We start from the raw sequence: 21,454 nt of genomic DNA on the forward strand, positions 1-21,454 counted from the left end.
GTCTGTCTCTCCCTTTGGGCAGTGCTGTCTGGTTTCTTATGGGTCACTACTGAAATTGCCAATTCAGGAGCAAAGCTCAGCCACATAGGGTCTAGGCAACAGCCACCTCTGACCCATGCAGGCATCCATAGGGCAGCTTCAGCAGAAGCAAGATTGTCTTGCTTTCCTAGAGAAAGCAAGTAGAGATGTCTGTTCTGCCTCCTCTGCCTGCTTTGTTTCCCTGCATACTCTGCTGCTGCTGTCTTGTTTATCTCCTGCCTGAGAAAGGCAGCCCTACTCTCTTGCTCTCTCCATGTAGGAATGCATTCAGCTTTCTGTATTCGTTTGCTTTTTAGAGGATCTTTTTCCCACCAATTTAACCTATTACTTTCTGAACATAACATTTATATTTTGTTCTCAAACATGTCACAGCAATGAGTCAGCGTTAGAACTATGCACAGTGGGGAAAAAAGGTACCTCCTCTTGCTTGTTTGCAGGTAATGTTGGAGTATTTCATTTGGTGCCACCTAGTTGAGAAACAATGGACGGCAAACAGTCTAGTCACAGTCTTCATCCTTTCTCAGGAGATGTAATACTCTGCTGTAAAAAGAATTCCAAACACTCTGTAGTACTCATCTCTTGGCATCCTTCCTGCCCCTTGCACATTTTCCAGTTCCACTATTTCATACGTGGTAAAGACAAGAACTGTGCTGGTGTTCAATGAGCAAACCAAGCAAAAGGATCTTAGTCCCAGCCTCCTAAAGCAGCCTCCTGCATGGGTTCAAGCTACAGGCCTACAGTGAGGCAGGAAGAGTAGAGGCTAAATTTTCCATTGTCATGGTGCCAGCCTGGTTTCTGCATTACCCGGTCACTAAGTTCCTTCAAGGGAGCTGAGCAGGGAAACGAGCATCAAACTTTCCCTGTGGATTTTCAAACCACACAGATTTACAGAAAAATCATGCTTTAAGAACATACAGTTTACTTCTGTGAAGTCCAGGAAATAGACACATGCTTAATTGTAGCAAAGGCTATTTTCTTCCTTTTAACAACATACAACTGATAAGCGTGGTGGGCTCACTTCAAGGCAGTCCCGGGCTGGGGCTCTGGTGCACCGGTGTCTGAAAACCAGCTCCACACCTTTCCCAGTGAAAGCAATTCTTGTCTTTAAAGGCTCAAACATGCTGTGATCCTCCTTTTGGGGGAAAACAGTGAATTTAAGGACCATCAGTTTTCCTTTCCCTTTCAATAGCAACAGCAGCATGATACTGTCAAGTATGGCCACTGTAGAGTTTCAAACAGCAGGAAATCTTATAAATTGGCAGGTTATCTCCTAATGCTCCCTCAGGTTTGTCTCAAGCTCAGTAGGTTCATGGCTGGACTATCCAGCCCTCAGTGCACTGCAGGTGTCTCCTTTCCCTTCTCAGAGCAATCCTATGGATGTGCTGTATTTTACAGTATTGTTGCCTGGCCACAGCAAACAGACAAACCGAACACTGGCCCTGCGGGTTCCCTCCCACCTTCCTATCTCCTTCAGGTCACTTAGTGGAAATTGTACAGCATTTTACTGCTGGGACCATGTAAGCAGTTTAACCCCCTGCAGGATACCGCCAGCCTTTGCCTTCCGTGTTTTTTTAATAGAATTACCACACTGATTTGAGCTTTTCCTGCCCTTTAATTTCTCAGCAATTTCTTTTATTAGTCTTTGCAGGGGCTGGAAGCATCTTACTTGAGTCTGTCTCCAGGCAGCTAGAGGACTGTCGTGGTTAGCAGAACCTGGAAGTGGAGGGTGGTGTGGGGGGAACACACGGGTCACCTCCCAGGGCCACCTGGTCATTCTACTGGAGATCTGCAAGCTTATGAAGTAGGAAAGGGTTTAACTATGAGAGTTAGAGAGGTATAAATGTTACATTCAAAAAAGGAGGAGGAAAAAATGTTCCCACTCCCAAACAATTTCTCCTTTTTTTTTTTTTTTTTTTTCTTGTAAGGAGGCTTTTCCTGGTTGAAATTTATTTGGGGAAAATTTGGATGCATCAGGATCATGCACAGTAGGACAGTAGGATCATCAGTAGGACACCGCAAGGTGCTTAAAAGGCACCAGAAAAAGCCAGATAGCTGGAAAGGGAAAAAGATTATTCTAGTATGTGATGAGTTCATGGAAGAAGGCAGGAAGGAAATCAATCTTTTGATTCCAAAGAATATATGCCACATCACTGAGGGGGGGCTTTGCTGCTTCAACCATCTCCTGCAACTGTAATCAGTATTTCCTGGCCATAGCAACTACAGACTTACGAAGGAGTTACTGTGCCTCAAAGAGATTATTCACAAAGATAACATCTGAAAATAACATGCCTTCCATTGACTTTCATCCAGCTCAAATATTTGCTGCCAAGTCAGCAGAAGGAAAGAGCAGTTGGGTGGTTCCTCTTATTTCACTCTAGCACCTCTGTATCCTCAGCTGCGTGCTTGCTTTGGTGTCACTGCAAGGAGAAAACCAGATGCCAGCGAGGTGGCCCAGCACAAGGGCTGCCACTCAGCAGTGGAAGACTGGAGAGAACAGTACTTGTCTGGGATAGTTACTTACCTTTCCTGAAGTTACTGGCCCAAAACCTGACTCCTGATGATACTGCCCAGGGTTTGTTATCTCCTGTCACCTGATGTGGTTGCAGCCCATACTCAGACCAACCTAAACACCTAGCACTAACCTGCCTCTCTCCTAGCCTGATCTGTTATCTGGAAGAGGGGTAGCTCTGCCGATTCAGAGAGTCCAGCCTACACATCCCTTATGTTGGCACTGGCTAACTCAGCTGTTGCCTGGCCATCACAAATGGAAATCTAAGTGCAGCCTAGCTTCATCCATGTGGATGCTACCTTATGCTACCTGTAGACTTCCTCAGCCTGGCTTTGCCTAGCCAGAAGCCTCCTGCACCTTTACCGACAGCCAGGCTAAGCCTATGCACCATCCCCTCTAGACTAGCGTTGTTGTTCCCTACACTTGCTCCACCTGAGCCCTAGTCATACACTCAGCTAGCCAAACCCATGCCCTGAATGTTTTGTTTCCTGCCTTATCCCCACTGCAGCACGGCGTAGCTACAGGGATACCATTAACTCAGCTGCAGTCTGTCCTGCGTTTTACAGGCAGCAGTACCTCAGAGCTCTTCTCCCATTTCTGTGCAGCACGGCCAAGCTCACCCATGTCCTTCTGTCAGCAGGCTTGTCTAACACCTCAAGGCCTTTATGGGTTAGCAGACCATGCTGTGAAACAGTTAAGTGCTTGTTTTATTCCTAGTAAGAGCAACATGCTCAAATGCATCTCTCCAAAACTGGAGGAAAGAACAAATATCTATTGGTATACATCAAAATTACACACAAGAACACATGACACAGCCTACCAGAGAAAACATACATACAAAAGAGAACTGCTGACTTGAACCCAACATGAGACTTGAAGGGCAGCATGGCCTAAGAAATCAGCTCTGACGGAGTCCCTGAACCCGAGGTGACAACTCAAGTCTGCAAGTCTTTGTCCAGTGCTCTGGACTGGACACTAATTACTCCATGGGCTAAGATGTTAGAATGGCCTAAAAAAAACCCCAAACAAACCCAAAACCAAACCAAAACAACCAACCAACCAACCAAAAAACCCCTAACCCCAAAAGCAGAACGATTTTATGCCTCTCAACAGTCCTGACAGCAGGTCTGAAACACAGCAGCAGGGAATTCACCGATGATTCTTCACAGGGGTAAGAAAACAGCAGGACTTCTCAGACCTGCAGCTCTGGGTGTTGCAATCTGGCATTTTTATGCAAACTTCTGTTTTTCAGACTGAGAATAGCCCTTTAAACATTGCTTAGAGAGCTAAGCTGAATCCAAACCTGCCTTGAAAGAGCTGAGGTTACTTAGATTACCGTAGTCTTTCAAAAAGCTTGCATGACATTTCCCTCGGTCATTAGTGGGTCATTAGCTGAGGCCCATTATGAGATGGGGAACAGGAAGAGAAGGGCACGTTAGTAGTCAATGATTGAGCAGTTAAAAAGCAATAAACACTTCCAGCCTTATACAAATTGTTCAGACTGCAAAACTGGGAGATTAGCTCAGCACTGTTAAAGCCAATCCCACAACAGTGCCTATTCCCAGCTGGCCAGACCAGTTTTTAAAAAGCAAACTTAAGTCATGCTTTCCACCAACCTTCACTACTACACCTGCATATTTCACTGGGAGGATGTGAGGAATATCCCTCTGAAGCTGCAAGGGAAATTTTTCTTTCACGTTAATTAGAGTCTGTCTCAGAACAGCAGAGTTATGGATTTTTACTTATTTGTAAACTAAAACTGGAGCTCTCTCAAAGGCCAGCAGTGCGTAGGTCTCATCTAAAAAGCTTTGCAGGTGCAGCAGCCTAGAGACAATGTGAAGTTTTATTTGTTCCAAAATAGCTTTTGGAACAGAACAAAATACCCAAGAGCAATTCTGCTAGAAATTTGTTTCTTCTCTTTTCCCCACTAATACTTTGGGCTTGGTTTGGGCTTGAGGGAACTGGAAGAGATTTGGCAGAAAACAGAAAGCATTTTCATGACGAATACAGTTCACATTTTCATATGAGCAAAACACAGCATTAACAGAAATAGCTGAACAGTCTCCACTGCACCACAACTCACATCACGACTGCACCTCGTTTCCCACCAAGCACTGGAGCACAAACACACCCAAATGCTCCCATCCAGTGTTTCCAGCAGAACAGAGTTTCAGGAATAAGTTATACATAGATATATGTAACATGAGTATTAATTCATTAATGGCTACTTCAGCCACCACTCAGCTGACAGACACTTCAGTCTCTGAATTTCTCCATGTTTCTGAAATCTAAAGCTCAGGGTCAAGAGATGGAATTACAGTAAAGTCTCATAAACGCACTGTAAACTGCCTGGGACTGGCCAAAGTGGCATGTGAGTATAGACCCAAGAGAGCTCAGTAGTCTGTTCACAAGTAAATCCATGTCCAGCTCCCTCGGAAGACACTGACCCTTGAGGTGGGAGCAGCATCAAGACATTGTCTCTCCAGCTATGCAGAGAGACCTCATATGAAACCCAGTTCCTTGTGCTTGGTGCTACACCATAGCTATTGCAGAGTCCTCAGTGCTGCTTTCCTGCTCCAAGCCCACCCGGCGGATGGACTCCCTGTATTTCTGACGGCCCAGCTCAATGATGGTTTCAACCTCATCGGCGATGTCCTGGCGGCCACTCTCTTTCATGGCTGTAATCAGCTTGCTCACACAGTCAGGATCCTCTGAGTTTTGCTGAGCCCATGAGAAAAGCATGTCCAGGATCTGCTTGTCAAGGTCCTCTCTGAAGAAACAGAGAAACACAGAAGTAACCAACACACTCTCCTGACTAGCAACCCAAAGAGGCCTTACCTGAGTCCTAACCCATGACTGGAGGCCCAAAGAAGCCATCCAGACACACAAAGCACTCGGTGGGCCTCCTTTTTCCCCACCCATACAGAAGCTGCAGTTCCTGCACTCAAATCTCTCTATAAAATGTTTTCCTAATGGAAATAGCAAATTAAAGCATTCTGCTTTTGAATGTAAATTCCCCACAGGAACAGTACTTTGGTCATAACAAGTCTAATACTCTCCTCCTGCTCTGGTTTTTTGATCAGACTGCACGTCCCATGACGTACCGCAAACTCTTTTTGAATAAGATGATATTCACAATTAATGCCATAGACCACTGCTCATTGTCAGAGATGGAATCTGGCCAGGAATCCAGATCACAGAACAAAACAGGAATGTGACTCATCTGAACTACAAAGCTCTTCAGGTTTGTTATTTCCCAATTTTGTTTTTCAAACATGCAGCTTTGTTTTATAATGGCAAGACAAAATAATCAGTTTTCCATAAAAAAACCAAAAGGTAATGTTTTGAGAAGAACCATTAGTCAACCCATCTTTTATCCAGTGAAACAATTCCAGTGGAAAAACTTTGAACCAACCAAGCACTAATTTATACTATTAGATAGATAGATAGATAGATAGATAGATAGATAGATAGAATGCATCGCTGTTGGTCTCTGTGTCCTATCTTACCTGTGATTGTATCCAATGCGCTCAATCTGCTGATAGGTCAAGCCCAGGTTCAGGCCGATGGTCTGCCAGTCAGCTCCCACACGCCTGGCAATGCTCAGCAGGTTGGCCTGTGTCAGGTAGCCAGTCTCAGCATTGCCCAGGTTCAAGGGAGGGAAGGAGAAGCCATTCAGGGGACCAGGGTTCTCACCCCAGCGGGGCTTCAGTCGCTGTGTCACAGAGAAGAGGGAGAGAGAACACGCTAAACAAATTGTTTCTGTAGAGGACAGTGTCTGGCCATTCAGTCTCCTACTAGGGAGGAAGGAATATTTGGGCCTTTAAGAGTCAGGCTGTAAGAAGCAAGGAGCACTCACACTGGCAATGACCAGCAATGCTTACTGCCTCTGAAAAACATCAAATCATAGCGTTCACGGTCATAGCTCACACTGGAAATTTCCTTTCTTGTCTTTGCAGAACATTTTCAATGAACCATCTCCGCAAAGCATATTTGTCTCAGAGAGACTTAGTCTAGATTTGTAGTTGAGGTTGCATGTGTCAGAAGGGGATGTGAGATCATGGCACATGATCTGAAGGGAAGCATTCAGCCTACAAAGCTATTTATTGTTTAAAGCTTCTTAAAAATCAATTAAATTCCATAAGCAAAAGTTGTATTTCTCACTGTAACATACAGCCTAGCCTTTAAAGCCCAGTGGCTCACACCAGAATACTTATACTCAACGCCTGTATTCAAACCCAGTCTAACTACCTTACTCTGGGCCTTTCTTTTTTCCTGTTGCATGAGCTGCGTGACTAAGAAATTTAGAAACAAACCAGACACTTCCCTTAATTACAGCGAGCTTCCTCCTGTTGTACATCCCTCATTCATCCAAAGGATCCACCCTCTCTGACCACCTATCCAACAAGCCTGTGGCTGACAGGAAAGATGAGCAGGAGAGATGGAGACCACTCCCTGCTATCCATGTTTCTCTTCTCAGAAGAGCTCATGGAGACTGGGAAATCCCCACCATGACATGGTTGGGCAGCCATTTCTCGCAGTCATTCATTGCATCTGTTCTCATGGTAGAGGACAAAATCAGCTGAGCAGAAAGGTCATGCTCTTACCCCATGCTCTTACCCCATCTAGATTATTTTTTCTGTAGGAGACAAAACAACTCACAGGCAGTTTGATGGGCAGAGTAACGAGCCAGAGGGAGTCTGGTCCTTTCCTCCTCCTGCTGGCCTCTTCAGGGATGCTCTCAGGAATTGCCCCTCGGTAGAAAGAGACCTTTGCAAACAGAAAGCATGCAGTGAGGCTCAGGTTCAAGCACACTGGCCAAGCCTGTTTGCACCATGTCTTTTCTGTCTGGGAAGGAATGAATTCGGCATTTCTCACCTATCCTCAGTCCACAGATATGGCCTCCCAATTAAGTGCAACTGGGAGGAGCACTGAGGTTCTGCCATAAAGGCTGGACTTACTGCCAACACCCCGAGAGTTAATGGCAGGAACGTAAGTGAGAGAGTTAAGTGATGAGTGATCCTTCAAGACTACTATTCTTGTTTATTCAGGGTTTAGTTGCTGACATGCAAAGCCAAGGGAAAGAGGAGAGGAAAAGAGTCATGCCTGGCACTCAGAGATTATTATGAGGAGCATTGTAAAAGCAATGATGATGATGATGATGATGATGAAGGAGGAAACAAAGAGTCAATGTAACTGGTTGCTCACCTGGCCCTTTACAGCTTGGTCCTTCCTGTCCACAGGGGAAGTCACATAGATTTCCTTCATGTTCTTCAAGTGGGAGTAAAAAATAAACGACAGACGTCCATCCACACAGTCTGGGCGATCTGTGCAGAGAAGCAGCAAACGCTCAAGTTGTGCAGAAAAATGTGCAGCTTTTCAAGCCTGACCAACAGCCCATCCTCCACTAGCAGCCTCCATGCTACCATCTACTGCTTCTACTCATGCCTGAAAGAATCGTTAACCCCGCCCCGCTTCCTCGCTGGGTAACACCAGAAAGCAGAAGACACGCTGTGGAGAAAGCATGTCCTACAGGTGAAAAAGGAGAATGGCCACAAGGTGGAGATCGAGTTCAAGAATGGAAGGCAAGGCCAAGCAAGACATTCAGATGGAGTCAAGTCCATCCGATTTCCCTCCCATCCTTGGTCCACTCTGTCCTTTGGTCCTTCGGAAGGTAGAATCAGCAGCAATAGCATCCTGTAATGCACAAAAATAGGTCTATCTTCACCATTTCTGCAGTGAGTGCAGAAATAAGAGTAGAGCTACAGGGAAAAAAATATAATCAGGTACAACATTCATGTATGTAATTATCAAGAAATGACTTAAGAGTCCAGCCTAAAGCAGGGCAGATGGACAGGCTCTGGCCTCATGAACTCATGAACTGAAAGACCTGTGCATTTTATCATTCTTTAAAGAGTTGTGCTTAATTTACTGCAGTGAAACTGAGCTGTATGTTCAGGTTTTGCACAAAATGGCTCAGTTTGCAGCTGTAACAGGTCTAGATACACTGGAGCATAAAACACCGCCTTGAGTTTTGGTCCTGCTCCTTCTTCCCTTCTCTTCAAGTAGCTCCATTACAGGGAATTCTTTACTCTGGATTATTTCAGAAATACCTTCTCCAAAAAAAAATCTTAATGTGTTCTCTCAGAGGCATAGCTGGCTGCAGAAGTGGATCAGTCATAAAATAAACACACTTGGCTATTGCCCTCTGCAGGCTACAACATGAGAGGAAATGAAAGCCTGCAAGTGGCACTTTCACTGAGAAAAGTAGACACAAAAGCTGGCTGACCAGAGAATGTGACAAGTTCAATGTCCATGGGCTGGCTGCTGTGAGTTGTGGGCAAGCTGGAGACAGAGAGGAATGCTATGGAAGAAGGAGTACAGCCGCCAACAGAAGCACGCACAGAAGGCAGGGGCAGAAAGGAGCCCAGTAGTACCATACCCATATCGATGCTGATGCCTCCCTCAAAAGCTGCAAAAAACTGCTCTCCCTCAAACATCTCCACCATGTCGGATGGCTCAGGTCCTCGATAGCGATCCTGCAGCTTCTTCAGCACTGGGTCAACCTGACAAGATGACAACACAGGACCCCATGTTTGGTCTGAAGCATGTCTGTCCCCTGACCAATGTCCCTATGCCCATGATGTTCCCCTCACCTTCAACAGGGGAGGTCCATTTTACACGGAAAGGATGTGAACAAATGAACACCCACCCCCTCCTATCCCAGGTACATTCACTACAGACAAGGAGGTGGTGCTCTGAGTTTTGTGGCTTCCACATTCCTCTTCTCAAGCAAAAAGCAGAAAAGCCTATGTGGACAAACAAAGATAGGCCATCCCAAAGCTGCCATTCAAAAAGTATTTTCAGCAATGTCTCTATCTATTTTGACAGGACAGCAACCTTCAAAGACAGGGAGGGATTCACTTGCTACCTTATCCCCCTCACAGCATGCCATTAAAAGACATTTTCTCTGCAAAAAGCCACATGCTACAATAGCACACAGCTGAGAACACCAGAAAAGTAATTTTGGCTTTTCAGCCAAAAAGTAATTTTGGCTTTTCAGTGATCACACTGGCAGACCTGGGAGCTCAGAGGCAGCGCAAGGGTCAGCCTAGAGCTGAGGTGTCTTTTCTTCTTGCTATTTGTATCCATAAATCTTCTTTCTCACCCCATGACCATCCCTGGCAGGAATATAGACACCCCAAACCCCGATCTCATTGTGAGTGCCATTGCTGCCTTCTCTGGAAACAAGTTTAGCCCAGAATACAAGATAAAAAGAATCCTTACAGGTGTCTTTCCCCACAGGTAATTTCAATACAGGAGAACAAATAAAGAAAAGGAGTAACCAGAGCAGAGGATTATGCAGAGTTGGGTACGCAGCCAAGTTCTGGCATAAAATAACCCTCACCTCACTGAGCTGCACTGTCTGTCAAGCTCTACACACACAGACGAACACTTACTTTGCTAACATCTGAAGCAACACCGCTGAGGGCAGATATCCCTAGGGCAGAGGTGGCAAAAGAGAATGCATGAGCACTTCCCATCTCCTTCCCATCTTCTTCCATACAAAGTCAGCCAGATTAGCTCAAACTAATAGCATTAAACTAACCTGGTGTTGCACTGAAGCAGATTAAGGAGGGCTCGTATGTTCTGTTCCTCTGCTTGAACTGTAAACAGCAAGGAACATGGGAAGAGCACCATTTCTAACCACTCCAGCTGAAACCAAAGCAGTGCTTCTGCCCACACGACTAGCCCATGTCAGACAAGTGATATATGAACTTTAGTATCTTTGGCTGAAGTTTAAGCCAACATGTTTTGCCTCATGTTCACTGGATGCTAACAGCACACACACGGCCTGTTACTGTGGCTCAGCTGATTTCAGCAGCCCAGTCCTCAAGGTTTGCATGGGAGGAAATCCCTGCGTGCCACGCACAGCTATGTAGAATGAGTTTTCCTTCTTCTCCCAGACCACAGTGACCCAGTATCACAGTACCAACACAGTGTGGTGACAGCATACCCCAGCCATGACCCTGCGGCACTGAACAGGATCCACTGCTGCCCTGACATCCTACAAAGGGAGGCCCAGGAAGCTCAGGAGCAAGACAATGCAACCTAGACCAGACCTTGTGCTTGGGGACACACTGTAGCAGGACTTGCTCGGGGTCCTTCTTCCTCTGCAGAGCAATGAAGTTCACCTGGTACATACGCAGACGCTCATAGACTTTCTTGGCAATGCCTCCAATGTAGGTCTTGGTGGTGTACCACAGCCAATACCTGGCAGAGAAGGAATTAAGAAAAAGGAGGGATCCTGCCTAGGAAGAGAAGCCACTGTCACACCCATGAGACTGTAAAACATGATGGGTAGAGACACAGAGCTAAGCTGGGCCTGGCTTGCAAAGGGAAAAGCGAACAGGTAGGGTTAATAGCATGAACCCTGGTCAGAGTATGGGAAAAGCAAGACTGACAAACATTCCACCTTTTCCTCAGGACTAATCCTACACTTACCAGGAGAAGTGGGTGACTTCAAACACTGCATAAAGATGGGTAAATTCCAGCACCACCTGACTGGTAATGTCATCCCAGATCTGGCCCTCCAGATCACCGTGGAGAAGATGCAGCCTTGACTGATCCAAATTTATGCCTAAAGACAACAACAATCAAGAGATGCTAGATGCAGCAGAAGCCTTTATTCATGGCTTTACAAACCCAGCCACACTTTTGGGTGATTCACTTTGTAAAAGCACCAAATTAAGGCCTGTGACGTTCTCTTCAGCATCCAGGACTGAACTTTGGCCGAAGAAGAGCAGCAATAAAAGGATAAGGGTACTCCCAATGCTTCCAGGATATTCTGGCAGAATATGCAGACTTGAACTGACAGTGTGCTGATTTCCAACAGATTCATTAGACAATTCCCATCACCAATATCTGAGGCTATTAAGTTCTCTCTTTCTAAACATTCATTTGACAGACTTTTCAATGCTGATGTGCTTCAGACATATAAATAGCAGGTAGTGTTACAATCAAGGCCAATCTGCACCCAAAAAGATTTTACTTCTTCACAGGAGAGCTAGGAAAGGTCAAACAAAATAGGATTTAGGAGACACAGGGTATTCAGCATGCAAACAGAAGAATCCCTGGCAAGGGATTGTGGCTGTTTGCTGTTTATAGCAGTATTCAGAGTGGGAAATGGCTTAGTGTGTGATCATACACTTTTAACAGCAGTGGCTTGGCAACTGGTTCATGAGCAAGCAAGTAGGAGAGAAGGCAGACCCCTGAAGGCAGCACCTTCATTACCTGCTTCAAGCTATTCCCAATCATGAATCAAAGCCCTTTAACAAAGCATCTCCTCTGTTGGCAGGAGTGCCTCTCCAACACATCATACCAAACCCAGCAGTCTAAATACACATGCAGTTTGGCAGAGAAATCCATATGCCAACCCAGTCTCCCAGCCTGTGCTGCTGGTCTGTGATGCCCAGTGCTGATCTGCTGGATCTGAACTACCTTCAGCTCCCACCACCCTGCACCACCACTCACACAGCAGACACACTTTGCTGCTCCCGCAGGAAAAGCAGCAAGCTTTATCAGGAACAGGAGAGGCAAACAAAATTCCCAGCTTGCCACTCCTGGTTTTCTACATGCAGCACTTCTCTTTGCCAATTTTGGGAATAAACTGACCTGTGACCCCGGGTGGGAGGGGCAGCTGAATTCTTACTGGCCTGAGAAAGTCCACCAGGGAGTCCTGGGAGAGGCAGAGCAGGGGACTGGCTCTGCACCCTGCATCGGCTGTGATTTCCTCTATCTCTCCTGCAGACACTGGCAGCACCTGGATGAGGAAGACAGCATGGTGAGCTGAGCAGGCAGGCACCCAAATTCCCACATCACTTACTCAGTCCCCCATTACTCAGATGGCAAACGCTGCTCTTGGCTCAGGGCCCAGTGAGAAATGGAAGCACAGTGAACTCTGGCTGAAGTCTGCTCTGGTGTCAACCAGGCAAGCTGGGACAGACCAAGGAATTATAGCAGCATTTAGCACTACCTAGCAACTCTACGGAAGTTCATTTTAGTGGGTAGCTTTAGAATTAGACCCATATGAGTAACCCCCCACCCCAGTCTCACTCACTAAGCTGTTCTTCCAATCACAGTATGTTTCGCAAGGGAACAAGAAGCAAAATATCCTTGTGTTCCCTTCACAGCAGCTACCTGCTTATCTGCCAGAGATCCCTTTCCCACACAGGGCAGCTAGGAGCACAGCCCATTTTGCAGGCAGGGAAGCTAAACCAGAAGGTGATCTGAGATGGGTCAGCCCATGAAGCATCCATGTCAGACACGAATTACCCTAGGGCAGACATCTCACCTTCAGCCCCGCTACATAGCATAGGACAACAGCTGCACTAGAGCTTACCACAGTTTGTTTTTTAAAGCGTGCATACCTGCATCTCGACAGTGCGAGGTTCTTCAGTGACTCCAGGAGGAAAGGTCACTTTGATGTTTGGATCCACACTGGAAAAGAGCAGTGTCCCCTCTGCTGGCACTTTGCATTCATTTTGCACAAGTCGAGCCACAACGAGGAACCAAGAGAAGTGAAGGACACTGCAGTGAGCCACATGCTTCTGTAACAGAAGACAGGGAAGAAAAGAAAACATATAGACATATAATACAATAAAGGTAAGAAAATAGGTGCCAGTAGCAGCTGAGCAGATGAAAGCACTAGAACAGGGATGATGCATGGCAGAGTGCAACTCATCACCGTCAGGAGACACACCTCCATGAGAGGAATCCTGGAGCTGAAATCTACATTTTATAGCAGCTGGTCAAAACACAGCTCATGAGATGTTTCAAATGGGCTCACTCATGGCTGGGCAAAACCAAAGAGGGGAACAGAAACATGTGTGTCACTGGTTGTTCCAATCTGCTTACCTTTGATTTTCTCTTCTGCTTCGCTCTTGTTCTCAAATCACTCCAGCTCTGCCCACTAAAGGTCCGAACTACCACCTCACGCTGGTGAAGGGTCTGAGGGGAGGCATATGGCATCGAGATCTGCACCTCCTGGCAAAAAAGCATTCCTGTGAGACACGAGTAGAAAAGTATAAAACCAAGCCTAGCTCTGCTCTGTGGCTTCCTGCGCAGATGAGGAGGGGGAGGGCAAAGCATGGCCTGTATGCAGGGAGTGGAAGAGGAGATAGGAACCTGCTCTGACCTGCAGCCACCAGGGAGGTGATATGAGAGATCAGGCCCACTATGTAGTGTGATGGCAGGAAGAGTTCTGCAGCTTGTGGGCAGTAAGGGCAAAGCAACTTTTGCAGTGAGCTGCTGTCAGCCATGATGGGGCTGGTGGTGTAAGTACTCACCAGCTTGCATGAAAACCACACAATCAGACTTTTAGAGAAGGATGCGAACTATTCTCCTTCCAGGCTAAGACCAAAGGCTGGAACAGCACTTATCTTCTGGCACAGGAGGTGAGTGAGGAAGGTTATAGCTCAGCTCAAGCAGGAACAGTGGGGAAGGCAAAGGAGGCAGACCAGCACAGTGCCAGAGAAGCTGGCTGTGTCCTTTCTGAGTCTTTGCAGTGGTGCTTCTTTGAAAGGCAGTCCTGCAGCTACTTAAAAGCAGCAGTGATGGGGGTAGCGCTCTCAAAAGTCCCAAAAGACTCTCTCAGAAGACTCTGCCAAGCTACTGCAGAGGCAGATTGATCAGGAGGTGGCCTGGATGCGTCCTCACCTGCTGGAATTTGACCCCATGAGGCTGCAGCTCCAGGACTCTACTCAGCAGCACATCATGGTGTCGCAGCTTTACCCACTGAGGGTCCGGTGCCAGAGTTCGGCAGCAGATCTGCAGAGGGTCAGAGGCAGCCCCCGGTGGAAAGTAGAAATGGATGCCACAGGCCAGGACCACTTTGCAGCCTTCAGAGGTGACAGTAAAGCTTCCAGAAAAAATGCATGAATGTATGACACCATGCAATGACTTCAGCCCTCCAAAAATCCACACAAGAATCTCCAACCTTTCGTTTGACTGGCTTACTGAGGCCGTAAGCTCCTACACATACGTGCAATACCCACCATACACCAATCTTGCCTGGGACCTTGTTACATGACTGTTATATAAATTATTGGTAACAGAGTCTTACCTGTCCTCTCCTGATGCAAGGAAGAGTCTTCGTAGTCTTCCAGCACTGGATTCATCTGCGGCAATAAGAAGGTTTGGATAGAGGGAGGACACAGATGTTACTTAAATCAGGGTAGACAAGAAAGGTTTAACTTGTATTTCAGCTTTGGCTTAATCCTAATCTGACAGAAGTCATTAAAGGAACCCTGTTCACACTGCAGCAGGCTTCAGACCAAGTAGCAGGATGTGAAGAGACTTAGAGGTCCCAAGACACACTGGAAATGCCGATTCTCCCCCAGGAAAACTCAGAAGCTGAGGGAATATAGAAAATATTTCAATCCACCACCCCCTGCAGCTCTCAGGGCCATGTTCGATTGCCTGGGGCCACCCCTGGGAATCTGCGCTTGCTCTTGTGACTGTGAGCACCATTAGGACACCCTGCTCAGATTCCCGCTCATTCATTACCTCCATCTTGGACAAGGAGCTGCTCCTCTGCAGCCTGGGAACCACAGGGAAGCAGGAGGTAACTGCACAGCTGAATGACTTCTTATTGCTCTCTGTGCTTCTAGCATGAGCCACCACCACCTTAGGGCCATGCAGCAAGCCCAAGAACTGGTGCTTGCCTCCTCTAAAAAGGCTGGACCCCTTTAGGGGCCTCTCCTGATCCGCCTCCTGTGAATCCCATTTTCACTTCCACTGTAAAACCTTTCCTAGAAAGCCTAATTCCAGGGACCACTGAGCCCTTCAGACTAGGCTTGGGCTTGTAAAAAGAGAACTAGTACCGTCTGTATCCTTACAACCTAATAATTATTCCAGACAAATAAATACTGATCTGATTCCCCCCTGCTCGTGTTCTCTAATCCAAACCCATCCACACCATGCTGGGCTGAGGGAGGGAGCAGCTGGTCAGAACCCAGAGCAGCAGAAGCCTTGCAATTACCAGCCTGTGGGGATGGCTCAGTTTCTCCTAAGGGATTGCCTCGGAGGCGCACGAATGGCAAGGTCTGGATCTCGGGGGGGACAGCAAGGAGGCAATTATTCTGCAGATCAAGCCTGGACAAGTTGGGCAGGCTGGCAAGCGAGGCAGGGACCGTCACCAGAAGATTGCTGTGGAGGTGCAGCCGCCGCAGAGACTTCAAATTGGCTGCGGGTTAGAACAAGAAGTGACCCCCCATCCATGCTGTTAATTGCATCACACGTAAGTTCTAACACCCTCCACCCCTGCTCTCCTCATCACATGTACAGACACACAATAAAGGAAAAGTACAAGAGCCCAAACATCTCTTTAGCTCACACAATAAAGGGGTGCAGGGAATTAGCTGAGAGGCAAGGCAGCCTCCTCCATCCTCTGCTTTTCAGTACCCAGCTACAAGTATGGATGTGAGATGCTTCTGTAACAGCATCAATGACAACCCCAGGCACAGAGTAATACAGGACCCAAGAGCCAGGAAGGTGGGCAGCAGAAACCAGAGCCTGGTTATGTGGACTGGTCCACACCAGACAGCATGATTTCAAGCCCAGATTTGCATCCCATGAAACTCCAGCTCTTCTGTTTCCAGACTTGGGTGCTACCCAAAACTAGCCAGGCCAGATCCTGAGTTACTCTAAGTTGTATTGAAATCTTGTCAGTCTTGCTGATCCACAGAAGCAGAAAGCATGGTCCAGAGGGATGTTAATGCTTAAAGGGACTGACTGAAGCAAGCATGCTTCTTCTGGATATCCCTCCCATTTGGATCTAACGTAACAGATGTTCTGTGCTAACAACTCTGGGGACAGAGACCAAGGGCCTCAGGGGTCCTAGACTGTACCAAAAGCTTGGCAAGCCCATGTCCTTTATTTCCCCTAGAAAACATATACCTAAGGAGTCTGGGATCCTTGGTAAGCGATTCCCGGAGAGATCCAGCTCTGTGCAGTTATGCAGATTCCCCACTTCTTCAGGAATGAATTCCAAAGCATTTTCAGAGAGATCCAGCTCCTGCAGCACTGCTAGGTCCCCAATGCTCCGAGGTAAGTCCTTCAGCTGATTTTTCATAGCAGAGAAGAAAGTCAGCTTGCTCAGAGACCCAAAGTCCTCAGGGAGTGCCACCAGTCTGTTGTGGCTCACCAGGAGCACACGAAGGCTGGAGAGATGAAGGATGCAGCTGGGCAAGGTGGAGAGGCTGTTGAAGGTGAGATCCAGGTGAGTGAGACACCTCAGGTTCCCCATGTCTGGTGGTAAGCTTGTCAGGGAGCCATGCTGACATGAACCAAACTCATCCCTGGCATGACCACCTGGGTGCGGAGGGAAGTGGAGGAAGAGGTCAATATGCTACAGGGATACCTCAACAGCCTCACGTGAGATTCCTTAGCACAGAGACCCAGAAGATGGGGAGCTACTGATCCCCGTGAGCAGCACTGATTACAAACTACTCATACAGAAATGGGTTTTCTGCTCCTTGCCTCCATTTCCTGATCAGTGAAAGGGGGTATAATGATGAAGACCTGTTATGAAATCAAGAGATGCCACAGTCAACAAGTAGAGCTCTGCTAAACACATCCGGAGTCGAAGCTCAGAAAGAGCCAGGCCACTCCACGTATCTACCACCCCTCAGCAGGGTGGCTCATATTCCTCCAAGTCTTCTACTCTCCTTCCCTACCAGCACCAGTGGCCAATACACCACACTTTCTGAACTAAGGAGACATTCCTTGCCCTCCATTCCTTACCCATGCTGTTGAGTGACAAACAGCCCTGAGGACTGAGATCTGCCCTTGCAAGACTGGAGAGCAGACATGAGGAAAGCAGTGAAAATGTGGGGGAAAAAAACAGGTAATTCAGTATTGTGTAGGCCAGACAGCACAAAGAGGAAAGGACACAAGTCCTCCCCCCAGCCTGTGACACTCAGACTGGAGAAGGGCTGCACCCCTGGAAAGTAAGTCAAGTGAACAAAAGGAAAACTTCCAAAACTCTCCACTTCTTCATCACGCCCCCTCCTCTGCTGTCTATTTGTATACACATACAGCAGAGGGCACCAAACATTTTTTATGCTGCAGAATGATAAAAATTTAGAACAATCAAACTAACAGGCACGTTGCAATTTGTACACAAGGAAATATTAGCAAACTATTTTATTGCACTTCAGGATGCTCAGGGGGTGTGTACATGTCACAAAAAAGCCCAATAAAAGGTATTGCTGTTACCCCACCTTACTAAAAGGGAAAAAGACAAATGAAATCATTAACATGAAAAATCCGTGGCAGATACAGAAACGAACCTCAGCCTTTTCAGTTTTCAGGTAGAACCCTGAAATCTGGCCACAAACTCCCCCTCTTTTCTCTCATTTTTCTTTTTTTTCTTTTTAAAATTCCACCTCCCAAAGAGCAAACGGTTCAGTCTGTCTGATAGGGAAATTACACCACTTGTATTGAGATCCTTCTATAATAAAGAGATGAGAAAGTCAAAGAATGATCTGATATTTATAGTTATCACAGTTATTACACCTTGCACATAATTATGTGCACACCCTGAGTCATACTTTTGATAAAATGTTGAGTATCCTCTTCTGGTCTGTCTTGAACTCTGTTAAACCTACACCCACTGAGATTAAGCAAGGATTAAGCTAGGATTGATTCAGATGGAAACACAGCTAAAACAGCTTGTTATACTCCCAAAAATTAAAGAGAGGCTGAACATTTACCAAAATATCCAACACCTTTCAATCCCCCTCTCCTTGCACAACTGTGCAAAAAATGCTCTTCTTCCAGAGGATGACTTAAGAAAATGTTGCAGCATCAACCCAACCAGACTCCAAAACCCGCTCCCCAGGCAGCTGTAGAAACAAAGGAAGGAAATAAAGGTCTTAGAAACTGTATCTCGTTGAAATCTGCATGCAAATCTGAGCAAGACTAAGAGCCAAAGCTGCCGTAAGGGGCACTAGAACAAAACAATTCCAAGGGCAGTTTGTCCTGCAGATGTACGGAGGAGGTTTAAAATAAGAAAAAGCTGAGCCTAGAAAAGTTGGATGGAATTTACCTTTGATCACCAGGGATTTCAGGTGCTTTAGATGAGGAAGGATGTCCAGCGTGGTGCCAAGGAGGTGATCATTGCTGCTGAGCCGGAGGAACTCCACCTGGAGCACCTCTCCCTGTCGCCCCTCAAACAGCTGGCGGAACCTGCGGCAGCCGTCAAGATACACATCCAGGTTCAGCCTGTTGTCTGCAAGGCAGGAGGCAGCAAGCGCAGGAGCCCCCAAAGCCCCCTCCCTGCACTCGTCTCTGAGCCCCAGCAGCTCTGCCATCTTCTGCAGCTCGTCCACAGGGTCCAGACATGCTCTGACTTGCCAGGCAGGCAGGCACTGGTGGCACCACGAGGCAGCCGGGACAAGGAGGAGGAGGAAAGATGGGTCTGAAAGAGAACATAAGTGCACAGTGAAGGCTTCCTGCCCCAATCCAGGGCAGCTGAAAACAGCTGATAATCACAGCAAGAGGAGAGGAAGGATTACACATACATTATTGAAAGCTTCGTGGGCACAGAAATGCAGGGTGACAGATGCCACAGAGGTTTCTCCTCCTAGGGAAAACCTATGAGTTCTCCCTGCCGACATGTCAGCAGGGAATGGAGCAATTAACCACCACCAAAATAAATAGCAATATTAACCTTAAAAGATATAAATGTAAATGCCTATGCCTTATGCAGATTTCAAGGTGTCTCAGTGGGAATCTTTACAAGTGTAGGGGGGAAACAGGGACAGGGAGAGCTGAGCCAGGAGGAGAGCCCAGAGACTGCTCGCAGGCTGTGACGGATCCTCATCGAACCCGGTTGTGAAACTGTGTGCCAATGGGATAAAAGTGAGCATAGATGAAAACGGGCAAAGGGCAGCAGAGCAAATGTGGCTGGGCCAAGGAGGGGGGTAGAAAAGGCACGTCAGTGGCACAGGAGCACTGGACTGCGCAGTGGGGCTGGGGCTCTTGCAGATTTGCCTCTGCAGGGATGCTCTAACGCAGCAAACCGGGCACAACACCATGGCAGGCTAGTTAGCAGCTAGTCCTTGTTTCCTCCTCTCACAGCACCCTCCATGGATAAAGAGAAAGGGGAAAAGTAGAGATCACATAGTGCATGCTAAGAAGGATTTGAACACGAAGGAGCAGAGGTATGGAATCTGAACAAATTAATTATTCCTCTGCCTTCTTAGTGTAAAGAAGCTTTCATCCACCCGGACTTTCAAAATCAGCCGCTATCATCACAGCACACCGTAATGCAAAGCTAAGCAGAGGCACCACACTTGTTTTTATACCAGTACTCACAAACTTCCTTCACACTTCCTTCATCTTTTGCAGCTCCTCCTGAGCTTGGCAATTAAACTAGCTAATAGTGTGGATATCAGTTCTTTTTAAAGATCTTTGGATCAAATACGCAAATAGAAGTTTCTTTTGAGTGAGTGATGCAGAACTACAAAAACTTGTAACGGCTTTATTATCCAAGGCCAGCAGAAGCAAGCTAATGCCCCTGCAAAACCCTGAGGAGCAGTGCTTCCTACTGGTAACCTGTGGGACATGGCAGCACTGATGTTCCCAAGGCACAATCTGGGAGGAGGCATCTCACCTGGTTCCCTGGAAGAGCAGAAACCTTGTGGACACCTAAGGACAGGAAGCACAGGTAAATGGAAACTACTGCTTTAGTAAAAAGCTACATATTTCTTACAAAAAGGTTGTACACAACACATACACAGTGCTCTTACAGATATGGGTAAGCAAACAGACAATCTGCTATAGCTTTGTAAAGCTACTGATGGTGAACGAACCAGACAGCTCTTCTGGTCTTCTCAACTGGACAGGCTGGACAGGCTCAGAGACCACCAATGCAGCCTTAGGCGTACGTACGGGACACGGGCAGGCATCCTTGTGCACATACACACACACATGTCCACATACACAAACACACACACGTGCACATACACACACACGTGCACATACACACACACGTGCACATACACACACACACGTGCACATACACACACACGTGCACACGCTCCCACACGCACTCTCCCGGCTGTCCTCACCTGCCCCCATGACCCCGCACCCCGCCGGGCCCCTGAGCCGAGGCTCAGCCCGGGGGGCTCCCGGCAGGACCTACGGCCGAGCGCCCAGGCGCACGCACTGTGCCCCGCGGAGCACGGCCACGCTTGTCTCACCCCCCGCGCCCGGTCCCCGGCACACAAACCCTGGGTGCCGGCAGCCTAGCCCTGCTCAGTTCGGTTCGGCTCGGCCCGGCCCGGCCCCGCTCGGGCACTTCCTGCAAAGTTTGCAGTTGATCCGCGCCGCCGGGGCGGGACGATCCGGAGGAGGTGCCGGATGCAGCGGGACAAGGGGCAGGCGGCTCTGGAGAGCCAGGCGCTGGCGTCCCGCTGTCACGGAATGAGAGGTGTCCAACACGCCGTGGCCTCGGCATCCCCGCTGGTCCCGGTGCAGCCCCCCCCGGGCTCACACTCTGCAGGAACGGGGGCACGGGCAGCTCCTGGTGGTGTGCTCCAGTTTTCCTGCACGGTGCACTTGAACAAAGATGTTTCTGCTAAGCCAGAGTTGGCCAAAGACAATATGTTGTGCAGGTCATGCCTAGCATATCTTCCTATAGACTGCTGTCATTGTCCTTGGAAGTCCTGAGCTTCTTGCTTCAGAAGTTCTCCCTCCGAACAGAGCATAGTTTGTTGTCAGCTATGGTTGGAGATGTCTGTTCTACTTGTGTTTCTCTTAACTGTGTTGTATTTATCAAATGTCTCCTTCTTGTAAGGAAGAAACAAGCCAAGTGCTTCCTGAGTTACCATCCATGAC

The 21,454-nt window shown here is 47.5% G+C and overlaps 1 protein-coding gene across 1 annotated transcript; it reads right to left on the reverse strand.

Moving 5' to 3' along the window:
* Positions 1-3,237: 3,237 nt before the first annotated feature.
* PIDD1 (p53-induced death domain protein 1) lies at positions 3,238-20,494 on the reverse strand. Its single transcript, XM_030485368.1, has 18 exons — positions 20,428-20,494; positions 18,660-19,031; positions 16,508-16,921; positions 15,591-15,794; positions 14,673-14,727; positions 14,267-14,468; positions 13,466-13,594; positions 12,979-13,158; positions 12,224-12,371; positions 11,054-11,189; positions 10,672-10,822; positions 10,158-10,215; positions 10,009-10,049; positions 8,991-9,114; positions 7,757-7,875; positions 7,211-7,318; positions 6,058-6,263; positions 3,238-5,318 (listed from the first exon to the last, which is right to left on the reverse strand). The coding sequence occupies exons 2-18, from the start codon at positions 18,922-18,924 to the stop codon at positions 5,081-5,083; spliced, it is 2,778 nt and encodes a 925-aa protein (XP_030341228.1). The 5' UTR covers positions 18,925-19,031; positions 20,428-20,494; the 3' UTR covers positions 3,238-5,080.
* Positions 20,495-21,454: the final 960 nt, after the last annotated feature.

This window comes from Strigops habroptila, chromosome 4 (assembly GCF_004027225.2).
Source record: "Strigops habroptila isolate Jane chromosome 4, bStrHab1.2.pri, whole genome shotgun sequence".
Taxonomy (NCBI): Eukaryota; Metazoa; Chordata; class Aves; order Psittaciformes; family Psittacidae; genus Strigops; species Strigops habroptila.